The 17,804-nt window shown below is 52.1% G+C and overlaps 1 protein-coding gene across 2 annotated transcripts in view; it reads right to left on the bottom strand.

The window, feature by feature from the left end:
• Window positions 1-17,804, bottom strand: part of HIP1 (huntingtin interacting protein 1) — a 137,582-nt gene that overhangs the window by 65,108 nt on the left and 54,670 nt on the right. Inside the window, exon 1 of one of the 2 annotated variants that reach the window (XM_028109803.2) lies at window positions 10,449-10,622. The exons of the other annotated variant lie outside the window; for it this stretch is intronic. Coding sequence (XP_027965604.2) covers window positions 10,449-10,466 — 18 coding nt within the window. The 5' untranslated portion in view covers window positions 10,467-10,622. Of the gene's footprint in view, window positions 1-10,448; window positions 10,623-17,804 lie in introns of those variants that run through there. 2 annotated transcript variants of the gene reach the window in all.

The following is a 17,804-nucleotide window of genomic DNA, read 5'->3' on the forward strand; positions in this document are numbered from 1 at the left end:
TGGTCACCCTGGGGAGGCCACGGAATGTCCCGGCTGGTGGGCAGGAGGCCTGATGAACACCTCTGGCCCAGAACCCAGGGAGTCATAACAAGCTGGGGAGGAGCTGCTAAGCACTTTGCAAAAGCGGAGAGGTGGTGGTTGCTAATTCTGGAGGTGGATTTCATCATCAGCGGGGCTCTGATAGGACTTCCTCCGAAAGCAGAGTAGCCAAGAACTCTAACTTCCGTTTCTCGAGTGAAGGAGAACCCCTCCCTAGGGAAGTAGGGGGTAAGAGCCTCCAGGTTCAAGAGGGGGAGGGTCACCCAAAGGGCCCCAGGCAGCATGAACCCCCACCTGGGAATGCAGGCCTGACGTCCCACTAGTCTCTGGGCCACCAGCTCCTGGGAACTACGGATGGCCAGACCCCTCCTCCTAAAACACAGCTGCAACCATACCAGGCATGTCCAGGGGCTCGCCGCTGCACACGGGGAAAATGCTCCACTCAAGGCTTTCAGGATCTGGCCCCCGCTGGCCCCCATTAATTTAGTCATCCATGACTTTATTCACTCACGAAATTCACCCACCAAACATATATTGAGCACCTATGCGTCAAGTGCTGTACTAAGTTAGTTCACAGATGAGTCAGATGTAACTGCTCCATGTGCACAGCCAGTTAGAGGAGACCATGGTGCATGCAGAGTGTGGGGGGCCCCGGGGCGGGTACCTGACCAAGACTGCATGTCTGGTGTAGGCGTCCTTCCTTGCAGGAAGAACCACCGAACCAGATGACTGGCCTTGAGGAGGGGCCTGCAGGGATGTCGGGGTAGAGAAGCCAGCATCAAGGCACAGAAGTGGGGGCCAGTGCCCAGTGTGGGGACGTGTTGCCGAAGTGTGGAAAAGCAAATGAAGTGGGGCTGGTCCAGGGAACCCCGTTCGCAGAATTATGCACAACAGTCCAAATGACCTTCCCCCATACCCACCACTCAGTTAGAAACACATTAATAAGGATCCTTAAATCCTTGATTGGTGCCTGGGTGGCTCTTGGTTAAATGTCTGACTCCTGATTTCGGCTTAGGTCACGATCTCAGGGTCCTGAGATCAAGGCCCACGTTGGGCTCCATGCTCAGCGAAGAGTCTGCTGGAGATTCTTTCTCTCCCTCTGCCCTTCCCCCTCCAAATAAATAAGTAAAATCTTAAAAAAAAAAAAAACTAAAACTTTTATCAATACAATGGCAATCATAATATTTAAATGGGAGAAATTAACATGTTGTAGGCTTTGAATTTATATAATGTTATATATCAAACACATTTCTCAATAATAAAAAAGCTAAAACCTTAAAGCCCAAGTATTTAAAGTGTAAAGGGGTGAACACATAGTCACTCTTCGATGTGTGTACAAGGATGTCACCTTCACGGTGGGAAATGGACATAGTGTAATGTCTACCAATAGGGTTCTGATTACAATGAAACAATATGTCATCTCTACTTATCTGGAAACATGGTAATGATTGCACACATATCTGCCCTCGACATAACCCTCTACAGAAGATGCTGTGATTATCCCCACTATATAAGGGGGGGCAACCCTGGCACAGGGAGCCTCAGGAACCTGCCCAGGGGTTACCTGCCCAGGTGAGTAAGTGGTGGAGACTGAATATGAACACAGGACCCATGCCCTTGACCACTGTGACACACTGTTTCTAGATCCAAGACATAGTGACAGCTAAAATAAGTTTACAAACCTATGTTATTGTACGGTCCCATTTTGTTTAAATATGTGTGTGTGTGTATGTTTATATTTGGTTGAATCAAGTGAAAATCTAGCCACTTTTGACTTATAAAAGCAGCACTCTGATATGGCTCAACCTAGCATGTGCGTATGAGTGTGCGCGCGTGCACACGCACACACACACACACACACGAGTTTGTAAGGATCTATACCAAAGAGCCATGTTAGCAATAGTGTTTGGGATGGTGGAAGTGTATTTGATCTTTATTCCTTTATACCTTTTCCTATTTTCTGATAATGCAGCATAAGTTAAACATTTTTCAATAGATGACCCTCTTGCCTCACTGTGGCTGCTGGAGAGCACAGATAACTATGTGATATGAAAACGTATGCAAAGTGCAGGAGCCCTGGGCTCCCTGAACCACAGCATCAGAGACCAGTGCACTCATGGCCATGTCCCCTCTGGAGCTGAGAAGCCAACACGTGGACAAAAACCACCCCATGTGAAGGGCCCAGAACTCAAAGGGAGGAGTTCCACTGCAGGACTCAGAGTGTTCTATCACAACTCCCCCCCCCCCACCATTCTAGCTGACCTTACTACAGCTGAGAGGGCCTCCTACATCACTGATGGCACCAAATCCACCCCCAGCACCACATCCAGAGATCTGCTCACTCGACACTTGGCTCTGTTCATGGAGGTTTGTTGGAAAGAAGAGGTAATGTCTTCCCCGCAATCTGGAAGGAAACAACGAGCCTCCGGTGCTCTCAACAAAGCACAGCTGACTCCTGGATGGCAAGCTGAACCGACTGCTGGAAGGGGAGCTGGGACGCGGGGGAGGGCTCTGAGGTCAGACTCAGGCAATGATTCAGGAGCGATGAGCCAGAGGCCACGCCTGGATGCACAGTTTCAGCTGGACAGTGAGCCAAAGCAGAAAAGTGACTAGGGGTCCCAGGGTCCACCTAGAGCCACGGAGAACCCCTGCTGGGCATGACGCTTCTGACCCTGGCATCCTTAGGGCAACTGTAGCCACGTCTGTGCTCCCCACTCCCTGCCCTGGCTCACTTACCACCTTCCAACATCTGACATGATTTACTTCGTTTACATTTACTGTTATTGTCTACACACATGGGAGGTCAGCAGCACAAGCCAAGGATTTCTGGTTCCGTGAAGTGTCCCAAGTGCTTATAACAACACCTGGCACATGGAGGGTACTCTGTAAGTATTTTTTTAAAGGTTTATTTGAGAGAGAGAGAGAGAGAGGGTGTGCACATGAGTGGGAGAGGGAGAGGGAGAGGGAGTCTCAAGCAGACTCCACACCAAGTGTGGAGCCTGACTTGGGGCACGATCTCATGACCCTGAGATCAACCTGAGCAGGAACCAAGAGTTGGGATGCTTAACCAACTGTGCCACCCAGGTGCCCCTCCATAAATATTTTCTGAATAAATGAATGAATGCCTAACTGAAATGTCACCTTCCTCAGCCCATGTCCTGTGCCACCTGGCAGAATTAATTATCCCCACCTCCAAGTTTCTATGCACTTTCCTTAAATCTCTAATATTGTACTTATCATACTCTATTATAATTGCCCCCACCTCCTTGAAGACAGGAACCTTCAAACTACCCCATTTTCTTTTATATTCTCAGTGCCTGGTAGAGGGCCTCAGGGTGTGCCGACTCAGGGGCACACACACAAGATTGTCAAGGGACAATCTTGACATATGTGTAGGACGAAAAGGCCAAGGGCCAGGACCCCGGTTGATACTGCACCGAGACCGCTGACGAGGATCTTCGAGCCAGCAGGGCTAGGGAGATAGTGATTTTGGTAAGACTACTTTCCAAGCAATCCAGCCTGAGACACATCCAGCAGGAGGACGCTATTTTAGGTCCCAGAGCATGAGGCTGAACTGAGCGCTCCAAAAAGAAGTCAAGAAAGAAAGTTACTGAAACGCTCATTTCCAGAAAAACCAGGCTTGCGGCTCCCACGCTCATCCTGGTCGCAGGGAGGGCCACTGCCAGCATTGGGACTGGAAGCACACATCCCGATGGGATCATCAAGTGGGGACAGCCTCTCTTGCTGCGCTGGTGCTGCCAGAGGACGCGGGTTATTTTGACATGGGCCTCACACCTGGCACCGCTCCTCCCTCTTTCCTCCTTCCTCTGGCCCTGCTCCTAGCAAACCTACTCAGCATGCTGCCACTGTCCTTCCTGACATCATTATCCATTCACTTACCACCTACGGCGTGCTGCTCCCCCTTCTTCACCACACAGCTCAAATACCTCCTCCTCCAGGAAGCACTGACGTATAAAAGGATTTGGATCCCACGTCCTGGGAACTTTGCTGGTCCCACTGAGGCAGGGACTGCACCTACTTTTCTAGCATAAACTGCAGGTTTATGCTAGAACACACCCCGTGTTCTGCTTTTGCGCACATAGCTCTCGCTGCGTGAAATGCCCTCGCTTGCCTTGCCCCCTGGGGGACTCCTTCCCCTCCTTCTCCAGCTTTCTCCATGAATCCCCCCACTTTCCCATGCTAGCACGTTCCTCAAATGCATTCTATGTGCTTTACCGCACGTACCGTAATTACTTATAACACGCCTTAAGGCCCTACTTGCAGAGGAGTCATTCTGAAAGAAGGAATGTTCTACCCTTTGCTGAAAGCTTTAAGATTTTATCTGTTGCCTAAAGGAATAAGCGAAAAACTAATAAGTACAGCAGGGCTTACTAAGCCTTCCCATGTGCCAAGAACTTTAAACAGGCCATGTCAATATTGGTCTGCAGACACCAATTCATCCAAGAGACAAGGGAGGTGATGCACAGACAGGTCAACTAACTTGTTCGTGGTCCTAGAGAGGCCAATGTGGCAGCAAGATTTAGCCTCCGGCCTATGTGACTCCAAAGTCCCGTGGCTGGCCTCTAGTGCAGCCTCAGGGCCCAGAAGCTGCTCACTGATCCTCCACGTGCAGGGCATGGCACCTCAGACTCCAGCTGCCTCCCACTCACAGTTACAAACGAGCTTCCTACCCTCTAATCCCTTTCTATCTGCCCAGAGAAATGACCTCCAGATCAAAGATTCATTAAGACTTCAGGGAATCTGAAGGTGACATGGGCATTCCCCCCCCCCCAAAAGACCTGTGCTTAATTTCTTTGGGGCCCCGTGGCAGCAGGCATTTTGTCTGGTTGCTGGAATCCTTTGGAATCCTTTGGCTTCGTGGAGAAAGCTGGAGAAGGAGGGGAAGGAGTCCCCTGGGGCAGCTGCCAGACCACGTGCCTGTCTGGCTTTGGACTGGGACCTCTCCAGCAAGAAAGGAGACAAAGGTGGAGTGGAAACAGCCCCTGGACGTGTGCTCTTTGGGAAACTCACCCAGCTATGGGGGGGCTAGGGGTGGGGGGAGATGGCAGGGATGGGCAGGTCTCTCTCTGGGTGGCAGAGCACAGCGGGCTGAACTGTCCTAAAACCTACATTTGCTTCTGAACTTAGCCCCTGCCTGGCAGGGAGCCTTGGAAGAGCCTTTGAGGACACTAAAGTCTGCTTCTTGAGACTGTTTTCAGGGAGAAAGAATCCAGGTGAGAGTGTTTTTTCCGTCACCTGCAAGTGTCTATGTGTCATTCCATTCCAAGGGAGTCTCTGTAACTCCCTACAACCTGGCCATCCTCAGCTCTGGATCTAACATCTTAACGTCTACAACCCCGGGGGCTGCACATAATGGGGAGTATCCAATATGTGCATGGGCTGGGCTGAACCTCATCCTGGTAGGATACAATCTTAGTGATCAGTGACAGTAAGACACAGCAATCAGATGATAGATCAAAACTCTTTTCCCTAAGCAACTTTGAAGGAGGCAAATCATAGATTTCCTTCCTTGCTGGCACTTGGCTGAGACCAATGTCATCCACAGTCCCTGACCTTCTTCCGGGGACTGTCTGAAGAAGGCTGCTGAGCCACGATGCTCTGCTGCATCTTAGGAACCACAGTGGGGAGTGCACAAAGCTAGGATATGTGGACACACGTCCCTGGAACTGCTCCCCAGTGTTCCGGTGATGCCATCCACCCATAGGACTCTGAGGCTCCCAAAGCCTGAATGCTGAGCCAGTCTCCAAGGCTGGCAAGGACTCGGAAGCCAGACTCCTCCAGGGTCCCCAAGCAGTTCCAGTGGGCAGACAGGCTCTCTCCCTCCCCAGGGAGTTGATTCTGCCATAGAATGCCTCTGATAAGGGAAAGTGCTGGCCAGCCAAAATCTAGTCCCTCTTGAAACAAATCCCACCTTCCAGAGCCACGGGGTGCACATAAACCACCTCTTTGTCTCAACAGCCCTCAGTGAGTCAAAGACAACCATCCGCCCTTCTGGGGCTTTCTCTTCTAGGGCTGAACTACTCATCTTGCAAGGCTGACATCCACCTTGCTCTGCTCTGGACATTCTCTAGGTCAGAGACTCCAAACCTTTTTTTGCCTCTGACCATAGTAAAAAATACATTTTACAAGACCAGTCCTTACTGGCATGTACGTGTGTATACCTCCAAAGCCAGTTTCGTGAACGAATGCTTACTTTCTTACATGTAATACGCCTGGATGCTTTCCAATCTACTTCACTCTTTCAAATACTGCCTGCAAGCCACCGCACCGAGTTTGTAACCCGGAGCTGAAAGTGCTACTCTGGTTTCACCCATGTCCAGCCTTAACTGCTTACTTAGCTCAGACTCTAGGTGGGAGAACACATCCCTTTCCACGCAGCTTATTAGCCTATCTGGGCTGCAAGAACAGTCCTTGGCATCATTCTGTACAGGGATCTCCCCGGCTCAGCACTTCCTTTCCCCACGCTGCTCCTCAGCCCAGCAAACACACATGCACCCATCAGCAGCAACAACATGTCCACCAGAAGCTTGTTCCTGCCCCATCATCATTATCATTTACTCTGAACACCTGAAACACCTTTTCTCCACCCCTCTCATTTTCCTGCTGTGTAAGCTGGGGGATCTCAGGGGGGCAGCAGAGATTCAGGAAGAAACCAGAATTTTGAAAACACCAGTAGGTAACTGACAAAGCATGCAGTCTGCATACAGACTGGCAGAACAACCCCCCCTCACCCCCCGCCGCCAACATGGGGCCCAGAGGCCAAAGGCCACCACCACTTCAGCCTGTCTTTTCAGACTGGCTTGTGTCCATCCTAGAATCTGGTCACCGAATCTTTTCCCTTACCCCTTATCTTGGTCACCATAGCGTACATTTTGGTGACCAGGAGAACCGCCTACAAAACCTGGTTCGAACACCACTCTTACAGGATCCAGACTTCACCTCCTAAACTCCAGTTTTCTTATCTGTAAAACGGGGCTAATGATTTCTGCTCTGCCCTCCTCACAGGATGGTGCTAAACGTGAACAGGTGTGAAAAGGCTTTGTAAACTGTAGAGCAGCACTAGGCAAATATAAATCGTTACACAAACTACACGTTCTTTTGTAAGAATTGATGGCATTGGCTCTGTTCCCCAAATTACAGCCCCGCATCCTCTGAGTTCAGTAAAGACACAGACTCCATCCTCAATCCCCAAAAAGCATCTACACTTCACCCAAGTGCCATGTTAAACAAGCCCTCCCTTGGGCAGAAATTTGAGGTCATCAAAAATTCATCACTCGCAGCAGCTGGTGGACCCACTGTCCCCGTCATCTGTTCCTTCATTCAGAAAGAGAAGTAGATGCGGAAGGATTGGTCCCAAGAGCCGTCAAATGAAATACAGCCTACACTCAACTCTTCAGGCCAATCAAGAAAATAAAGGGGTGGGGAGGGCATCTGGAGGGCTCAGTTGGAGAAGCGTGCGACTCTTGATCTTGAGGTCGTGAGTTCAGAGTTTAATGAGCTCTATGTTGGGTGTATAGTTTACTTAAATAAATAAACAAACAATAAGAGAAAGGGTGTGTGGGCGTGGGGATCAGAGTCATCTTAGATGAGACTTTGGAAATCATCATTTTCCTGAGAGCCACCACGTAAGGAGGGCTTACTAAGCCCATGCCTTGAAAGAATTATTTCCAACCTTCACTAGGATGCTCAAGGCAGGTATTATTAATCTCATTTTACAGATGAGGCTAAGAGATTAAAAAAAAAAAAACTTGCTCAAAACCACGTAGGGAATTGGGTGAACTCCAATCTGCTTTTTCTCAGTGTTAAGCAAGAGGAACCGCCCCTCCCCCTCCCCCCAGCTGATGTCAGCCTCTGCCAAGGATGTGGCTGAAATGCTGGGCTTGAGGCTGACCCTGGAGCCAGTGGTCCCCAGAGTGAGGACTTCAAACGAGACAGAGGGCTTTAGTGGTCAGAACAGAAAAGTAACTTTGGCCTTTGGCAGGAACGGGAAGCAGGTGCCAATTCCCTGGGGTGGGTCAGATTCTTCTGCACAGTCCAGGGTCTGTGTTCTTTACAGAGAGCTGAGGACAATTGTTTCTGGACTGGGCATTTGAGTGCTTGGTGATTAAAGAGAACCTAATATCACTTTTGTTTGGACCCTGAGCTAAAAGGAGGAAAGAGGCAATACATGTGCCTCTCCTGTGCCCCAAGTTCTCCAGAGGTTACCCAGTGCCTACAGCCCAAGGTCAGAACACCGTGGTTGGCATTCAAGGCCTTTCTGATCTGGCCCCAACCAACAATCTCAACATTTCCTGATCTAAACCTGCCCCAGCCAAACGTCCCCAGCCTCACCCGATGGCCTTGCCCATTCCTCTTCCTATACCTCTTCCAACAGGCGATGCCCCTCACTGCTCTCAGCAAAGCCATCCCCACCCAGCCTTGAAGAGCCAGCCTCAGGCTTTGTCCTCCATCTGAACCCTGCCATCCAGTTCCTCAGCAGAGCCCTACGGCCCTTGGAGCTGTGGCCTTCTGGTCAGGGCCTGCCTTGATAGCCAGCTGTTGCTCTGGCCTGCCTCTCTCTGGACCCCTCTACCCAGATGCTAAGGGCCCTGAGGAGCAGGGAGGTCATAGGTTATGTTTCTGTGTCCCTCACACAGCACTTGCTGTAGAAATGATAGGTATTAAATAAATAATGTTGAGTTAATGAGCAGATGGATGGAGAGAGGTGGTAGAGTTAGAGGGGACCCAAACCTCTAAAGACACAGAGGTCCCTGAACTCTGTAAGCTAGTCCTCATAAGCCAGGCTTTGGAAGGAATCTCAGCTCAGGGCCAGAAGGAAGCTGGGGATGATGTGGTTTGGTGGCCATTGGATTAGAGCTTCAGGTCCACCACGCAGGGCAGGTGACTCTGGTCCTGCTAAGATATGTCCCAAAAAGAACCTGGCTCCTACTCAATTTTCCACTTCCCCACCCTTACAGTTGCAATCAGGATTTTTTGGGAAGGGTAGTTCTAATAGTTGCCCAAAGAAGGTAGGCTTTCATGGTACGCACATAGGGAATGGTGGTCCAGCCTCTCAGCACTGCCCAACCATGGATGGGTATGTGTCCTCACATGAAGATGGGAGCCAGTGAGACCCTGCATCCAGCTCCCAGCTTCTTGGCAGCGCTCAGAAGAAGACTGGTTTCCTGCCACAGAAGGGACAACTCCCACCTACCCTCTGCTCCCCATCCCACTGTCCCTTACCCAAGACAGACTGCCAAAGGCCTGGCAGGTCGAGGAGCTCATCTGCCTTCTCCATGGAGATGGTAACTTCAAAATGCACTCTCTGGGGGAAACTAGCTTAATTCTGTACAAGATGAACTGGAATTCCAGTACCTTCTCTTCCCTAAGGAATAGGCAGACCCAGACCTCTTTTTTCCCCAGACACAAAGACACACGTCAACCCAGCACAGACCATCACAAGATACCTCTCCAGTATGACACACAGGCCCTCAAATGTTCTAAGTCTGGGGTTTGCAGGGGGTGGGGGAGCACTCTGGTCTAAAGCCAGGGTCAGGCTACCTGACTACCAGGTGATGTCACAGACACCCTTAAATCTCCATTCAGAGGGGGAGCCACTTGGGACCTCTGGGAAAACCTGCCCCAAGTGCTCAGAGACCCCCAAATCACATCCTGTTACCTCCTGAGGGCTGTTCCCCAATCAATCAATGAACAATGTATTCAGCTCCTACTGTGTTGTGGGGGGGGGGGAGGGGGCGGGTCCAGGGCTGCCCTGACTGAAGGATCAGCCCCTCCAGGGAGTCCGAAGCTTAAGAAGCAAAGGTGTTTTGCTGGTTCTCACGCCAAAGCAGCTGGGGTTTACAAGTGGTAAATCTAGAATAGCCCCCATCTATGCCAAGGATTCCATTCCTGCCCCCTCACCTTCTAAGACGGTTGAAGTCCTAGCTCCTCCCCACTGCCCTTCCAGGTTACCCACCTGTGCCCCCACCCTGCCCACTGGCTCAGTCCAAAAATCTTCCCATAAATCTTAAATAGGTATGCAAGCAGGGGGCCCTAGAGTGGATAGGACAAGCCACCTTCCCGCAGCCTGGCCCTCCCTCTACCAGGCTGATTTCCCAATTTGAGAGGACAGCTCAAGAGCCCTCTCCCTGGGGTCCAGTGAGCTCTCCCGGGCAGCCCTAGTGGCAGCGCGGCGGGAAACCGGGAGACCCATCCCTGTCCGCCAGCCGCCTCCACAATCCTGGCCGGGCTCCCTCCTCCAGCACGCCTGGAGTTGGGGCCGACGAGCAGGATCAACAATCCAGAAACTTTCAATGGATCAAGCCGACTGGGAGGGAGAGAGGGAAGGGGTGAGGCGGAGGACAGGGACCAGGGGAGGCTCCAGGGCAGAGCCCCTGCTCTTCACTTACCATCTTGCTCACATCCATGACCGAGGCCGCAGGGCACCCCCCACCCCTTGAGATCCCGCTTCCCCCAAATGCTGCTCCCGGCTAATTCCGCCCCGATGGTGCCATGCTGCGGGGAGGGCGGCCGGCAGGGCCCCCGCGGACCGGGGAAGGCGGCGGCGGCGGCGGCAGGACCGAGGCTGGACCGGAGAAAGGAAGGGAAGGGGGAGGGGAGGCGGGGAGGGGGAGGGGGCCGAGCGCGGAGCCGCAGCGCGCACCGGGGGCGGGGGAGGCGCGGCTCCGCGGGCGGACCGCGCGGCCGAGCCCCCTGGGGGCCCGGGAGTCCCACGATCAGCTGGAGGCGCCGCGGTAGGGGGCTCGGGGACGCGGGGGAGGGTGGTGCGGGCAGCGGACGGATCCTCCGGGCCGCCGGAGCTTGCGGCCCGGGCGCGCAGTGAGGGTGTGATTTGAATAACAAAAGGTCGCTTCTCCCGGAGCCCCGGCGGCCGGGATCGCCGAGCGGGGAGCGAGGCCGCCGGGCCCGCCAGCAAGTGTGTGTTTGAGTGTGAGTGTGTCTGGGTGTACGCGCGCGTGTGCGCGGTTTGGTGGTGGGATCGGTGGGACTCAGGAAGTGAGTGGGGGAGGCGGCTGAAAAGGAGCGAGATGGGGGCGCAGCGAGCCGACATTCCAGTGGGGGCAGGGGGTCCGTTCGGCCCCTCCCCGCTTGGCTTCCCTGCACAAAGGCGGAATTCAGAGCCAGTTGTTTCCCTCCTGCGGCTAATCCGGAGGGGACGCCCAGATGAGTCTGGGGTCTGCAAACAGATGGGAGCATAGAAGGAAGTAGAACAGGTATCCCCGGAAGGCTCTGTCCCCGGCGCAAGTGAGCCAGAGCCAGCCCTTCCGGGAGCGAGGGCAATAGCTCCTCGATGCTATCTGCCCTGAGCGCCTAGCATCTCCAGCCAGAATCCCCGAACCTTCCACTCCTTACTCAGTGCCTCATCTGCCCTTAAGAGAAATGGGAGGCAGACACTCCTCTCTGCCGGAGACAAAGCTGGTGGCAGAAAAGGGCTCCGGGCAAATGCTCTTTTGGGGGCACAATTTCCAGAAAAAGCCTGACATCCAAGCCTATGGTTTCAGCGCGAGCTACCTCAAATCCTCTGATGAGCGGGGAGGTTTGGGGCCCAAGCCAAGTCAGCAGGGACCTGAGGCCACTAACACTGACCCTGCTTTACCCAGGTGAGGAAACTGAGGCCCAGAGCAGGGGAGTGATTTGCCCCAGGTCACACACCTGGCAGGGACCGTAGGTCTGGAGAATCCTTAATAAGGACAGTGCAGCCCAAGCCAAAAAGAGCTTCCCAGGCTACCACGGAGCACCCCGCTTCTAAAACCCTTTCCAATGAACAGGTGATGGGACCCATCCACAGCCCTGGCCCTCTGGCCTGACACTAAGGGGCCAGTAAGGCAATGCTAGCCTGTAAGCCCCCATCTGGCCCCAGGGCCTGCTGGGCTGCCTAGGACGGCCCCCTCCCCTTCGATCTTAGTTCTCAATCTATGAAATAGAGAGTGTTTCTCTGCCTGCCTCCTAGGGGGATGTGAGAACAGCATGACATAAAAGACATAAAAATAGAAGGACAGGAATGTATGGGGTTTTCACTGTGGTGGTTATTTTCATTTCCCAGCTCTGGAGCTCAGTGAAGGGGCCCTCAGCTTCAGCTGAGGGATCTCTGGGCCCGGGTCTGTCTGTCTGTCTAACCCTGAGTCTGTCCTGCCCTGTCCCAGTGCTGCCCCCGGCAAGCGCAGCCCTTGCGGCACTGTGCCCCACCCTGGGGAACTCAGGAGGCAGCCCTGGTCTGCTCCAGTGTGATGGAGTCCTACAGTCCCTTCTACTGACTTGTGTCCCCAAGAGGCAGGAAGGAAACATGCCACCACCTCCTCATCGACCAACACTGACCCCCGAGGTAAACGAGGGCCAGGTGAATTAGCAGGAATCACCCAATGCAGAAAAGAGTTTGGGGTTATTTGCTGCCTGATTAAATGTACCAAGATCGTCTTTCTTATAAATAAATAAATAAGATTTAGGGGCGCCTGGGTGGCTCAGTCGTTAAGCGTCTACCTTCGACTCAGGTCATGATCCTGGGGTCCTGGGATCGAGCCCCATATCGGGCTCCCTGCTCTGCGGGAAGCCTGCTTCTCCCTTTCCCACTCCCCCTGCTTGTGTTCCCTCTCTCGCTGTCTCTCTCTCTCTCTGTCAAATAAATAAATAAATTCTTAAAAATAAATAAATAAATAAGATTTCATATGTTTAAAAAATATTATGAACCGTTAGGCATGGGGTTGATCAACAGATCAAGATCCCTGGTAGATCTTGGCACCCTAGCTGACAAAGCCCATTCTCATTAAAATGGGGATTGGGACATCTGCCTCCTGCTGCACATAAGCAGTTGGGTCAAATGAAAGAAATTTCTCAAACTTCACCTGCAGTCAGCTGAATGATGGCCCCCAAAGAGAAAAGGTCCTAATCCTGGGAGCCTATAAATACTACCGTATGAAGCAAAGACTACTCGCATATGATTAAGTTTTGCATATGATTAGGATTCTGAGATGGGAAGATGATCTTGGATTATCGGGGTGGACCCCAGATGCAATCACGTGTATCCTTATAACAGGGAGATCTGACACACAGAAGGGATAAGGCAAGGCACCAGAGACTGGAGTGAGACGGCCACAAGCAAGGAGCAGATTTTCCCGAGAGCCTCTAGAAGGAGTATGGGCCTGTCAACACTTGGATTTTGGCCAAGGAATTACTTGTATCAGACTTCTGGCCTCCAGGACTGGGAGAAAATAAGTTTCTGTTGTTTTAGCCACCCAGTTTATGATCATTTGTCACAGCAAACAAAGGAAACTAATATGCTGCCCAAAGGTCAGTGAGGGCTGGTGTCATGGCTGCCTCAGGGCTGCCCCCTCTGTGGACTTCCTGGCTGGGGAGCTCCTCACGTGATGGCAGAGGCCAGCCAGGAAGCAGGTGGGCTCTCCTGCTCCATTGGGGGGCGGCTGGCAAATAAGCAAGTACCCACATGCAAGCACGTATATGCACAAATGCACACATGCAAACATAGGGAAGAAGCAAACAGCGTCTTTAAAGAAGTTGGGCTTCTCTGCCTTGGCTAACCCATCACCCTGCCAGGCTCACCCAGCACACAAACACCTTTGGGTGCCTGCCTTTCCCACCACTCCTCTTGGGCAGACAGGTCCAGACTTGGAGAAGAGCTGAGAAGGAAGGGCCTGCCTGGGGATTCCCCCTTCCAGAGTGGTTGTGCCATGAGGCATCCCGTGGGGCTATGTGCCACTGGCTCAGGCTGGCGGAGCCTCTTTTGAGTAAATTGGACAGAAAGAGAGGGGCACCTGGATGGTTCAGTCGGTTAAGCATCTGCCTTCAGCTCGGGTCATGATCTCGGGGTCATGGGATTGAGCCCCGCATTGAGCTCTCTGCTCAGAAGTAAGAATGCTATGGCCCTCAGCTGCTACTCTTTCTTCACCAGCTCCCAGGCCACTGCATCCAGATGCCTACTCAGCATCTCTACCCCAGGGGCAAGGGTGGGAGGTGGGAGGGGGTCTCAGTCTCCCAAGGCATCTCAAACTCAAGGACTCTAAAGATATATTCTTCTTTTCTCTGTTTTCACATCTTCTGTCTCATCTGTGGTTCTGCCTCCACTTAGTTGTGTAAGCTAGAAACTTCGAAGTCAGCCTTATTCTTCAATTGACAACCTCCCACTCCCAACCCATCTATTCAGATTTCACATCCATGCAGTTCTTTCTTGCAAAGAGCTTCCAGTCTGTGTCTTCCCTTTCAATACTGACCGCTCCTGTGCTGGCCAAGACTCTCAACAACAGCCTCCTAACTGGCCTCCCTGCCTCCAGTCTTTTCCCATACGATTCATCTTCCACACATCCAATTGCAGCTCCTCACTGACCCACCCCAAATGGGGAAAAACAACAACAACAAGCATACCTTTCCATAGGTCATTTGGCACTCAAGGTCCCTACTGGTCTGGCTCTATCTCCATTCTAGTCTGTATTCTCCCATCCTCCTCCCTCCACCCCATCAATTAGGTCCTGACCCATCAACAGATGTCACCTTCTCTGTGAAGCCATCCCTGAGCCATCCAGACATAGCTGGTCACTGGAGTCTCTTCCTACAACGGACAGCCCCTGTGTATAGCCTGAATCATCCTGGGATGGGATGGTCTGTGCCCTGGGCTCTCCCTACTCACCTGTGAGCTCCCTCAGGCAGGGGCTGGGCCTTACTGGCCTTACATCCTGCCCGGCCTCTCAGCTATAATTTCATACCCACACCACCGCTGCACCTTAAACAATTAGAAAGTGCGGAATGGCCCCAGGAGGCCCATGGAAAGGTGCAGTGGATGAGTCTTGGTAGAGGGTGACACCTACCGGGGAGCCGCGGTTCTGCAGCCTAGCCCTACAAATCCGTACCACACTGATGGGCGGGGCTGCCGAGCCCAGGGCTGGACCTTACGGAATACGTTAATTCCCAGTAATAGGTTTCAACCAACCTTCCCTCCAAAAGAGCCTTATAGAATGTATGTTAGTGTGCTACCACTGACTAAGCATCTGCATAGGGCTGTGAGGTTCAGGGAATGCCTTTTTGTCCATTCTCTCGACGAATCCTTAAAACCATCAGGTAAGGCAGAGAGAACAGGTATTATGACAAGACCCGTTTTGCAGGTGAAGTGTTGCAGACAAAAGAATGTGCCACTGATACCTGAGGAAGGCATTGAGATGGGGAGGGAAGGTCCAAGGTTTTGTTAGCTTTTTTTTTTTTAAGATTTTATTTCTTTATTTGACAGAGAGAGACACAGCGAGAGAGGGAACACAAGCAGGGGGAGTGGGAGAGGGAGAAGCAGGCTTCCTGCCGAGCAGGGAGCCCGATGCGGGGCTCGATCCCAGGACCCTCGGATCATGACCTGAGCTGAAGGCAGACGCTTAATGACTGAGCCACCCAGGCGCCCAGGTTTTGTTAGCTTTGCCTACAGTGTTTTAGTATTTTATAAGGGGGATGTCCTGAAATACTATTATTTGCATAACAGTGGATATTACGGAAGGAAAAGTAGGCTTTAGAGTCAGGCCTCAGGTTGAATTCTGGCTCCATGACTTTCTGGATATAGGCAATTTCCTTAACGTCTCTGAATGTTAGTTTTCTTACCTGAAAAGTAGGGCTTATAGATACCTTCCAGGATTGGTGTGAGATTAAGCAAACTGATGCATAGAAGGCCCACGGGGCAGTGGGAGGCCAGCCCTGGCTCATCCCCAAACAGTCATTTCCTCCATTTACTTGGTGGCTAGTTCTTAAAAAGTTCTAGATGATTTTTTTTTTTTTAACGCTGAAGTCAAAAGAAAAAAGGATAAAAAGCCAAGGGTATCAGTAGTCACCCTGATTAAAGTGACAGTAAATAAATAGGTTTCCAGGAACTACAGCCACTGAGCTACCCCAGCTGAGCAGCAGAGAACATGAGCCTCGGCCGCTGCTGAGTGGCTCCTACTCTTCCCGTGGGAAGCTGCAGCAAATGAGCCTTGGTCCGAGCGGGTGACCCAGCCGGCCTTCCGGCCTGGTGGCTCGACCTCCAGTGCTCCCACCCAGCTCTCCTTGAGCAGAATGTGGCCTTTTTCAATGCGTCACCCTGACTCCAGTGGGAAAAACCTTCCACTGCCTCTCTTTGGGGGGATATGACCACACTTACAACTCAAAAAAGAAAAAAACCCTCAAGAAACACAAGCGTTCCTGGGCCTAGAGTGTATCTCAGTATGTGAAGGTAGAGCATCACGTAGCAAGTGGGCAGGTGGGTGCTGCGGGGGTGGGGGGGTGGGGGGGTGGGGGGGTGGGGGGGGAGGCACGTGTGTTGTGCCATGAATAAAAATAACCACCGAGAACATTACTGAGTTCTTAACATGCCAGGCATGACGACGAACACTTTATAAGTACTATTTCTTTAGTCCCCAAACAACCCTGATGTTAAATGCTCCTATTATTGTCCTTATTTTACAGATAAGAGAAGGAGGCCCAGAGAGGTCAGGTGACTTCCCCAGGGTGCGACAGCTAATAGGCAGGGGAGCCAGGGTTGAAGGTGGGCAGTGTATTCCACAGGTAGTCCCTCCCCTGGGCGCCCCCAACACCTGGCACTGCCCTGCCCGTGGGATACCTGCCCTTACCAGGGGTTGGCAGGCAGTTTAAACTATGTAATTATTAGTATGTATTTTTATTTACAAGCTTTTCCTCATCCTAAAGCCTTGTGAACCAGTTGTGAGTACAGCGAATTCCCCTGCCTTCTCTGAAGTGACTTGCATAAATTCCCAGAGCCGGGCACCAGGCACCGGTCATTCAAATGAGGGGCATGCCTGCTGCCTCCTGGCCCCCCGTGCCCATCCCCCTCGCTGCACCTGCATGCTACCGGGTTCCAGGTGTCTCTGCTGTGGGCATGCTGGGCGGGGGGAGGGGGGGTGGGCTCTCAGAAATGACTCCTTCAAGTCGTTTCAACATTTCCCCTGGATGGTTTTCACCATCAACACACAGAACAGGCCTATGTATTAGAGACACCTGGCATTGTCCCAGATACCCCAATTTCTGAAACTACAGTTCAAATAAATATTGACTGTAAGGCACCAGGTAGAAGCAACATGATTGAAACTTAGGTGGGTAGGTATAAGCAATGAATGAGATTTGAGAGCATGACCGGGAAAATCCCAGAGCCACAGGGGGGTGAGGCGACATCAAAGACCAGGAGAGAATGCAGCTGGGGACCCGTGGGTTCAAGAAAGTGCTGGAAAAGGGAGTGAATGGCCATGCAGAGCCTCAAATCCCCACCTCCTCCAGGGAATGCTGAAGGTTACAAACAGGTTCAGCTTCCCTTTCAACATGTTCCTGCCCAAACCTTTCACGTGGAACCACCAGTAAGTCTCCATCTTGACCACTCGGAGCATACCTCTAATTTTATACAGAATCCTAGTTCTTTGCGATCAGTGTACAAAATGCATTTTCCAGGAACCCCTTGTGTTGATTTTCACAAGGTGACCCAAACGGAAGCATGGGTGGTAAGCTCCATAAATTCCCATTGGGTGTGCGGAGTAGGCACGGTGCCACCAAATCCCTGCAAGGGCCTGGCCTCTGAACAGCCACTCAATAAAGACTTAGTTACTGAAGCAGGACTCAACGAGTGCGGTGTTGAGCCTGCAATAAACCTCATAAACATCTGTGTAGTGCTCTGCCCAACACAGGGAACTCACCTGCAGCGTGCCAGGCACCAGACCAGATGCTCTGCCTGTGAGGTCCTGTCTATTTCTCCCCGACATGGATGCTGAGCTACAGAG

The sequence above is a fragment of the Eumetopias jubatus genome, unplaced genomic scaffold (genome assembly GCF_037043125.1).
Source record: "Eumetopias jubatus isolate StellerSeaLion01/CBP00866 unplaced genomic scaffold, mEumJub1_p1.0 scaffold_12, whole genome shotgun sequence".
In the NCBI taxonomy this organism is placed as follows: Eukaryota; Metazoa; Chordata; class Mammalia; order Carnivora; family Otariidae; genus Eumetopias; species Eumetopias jubatus.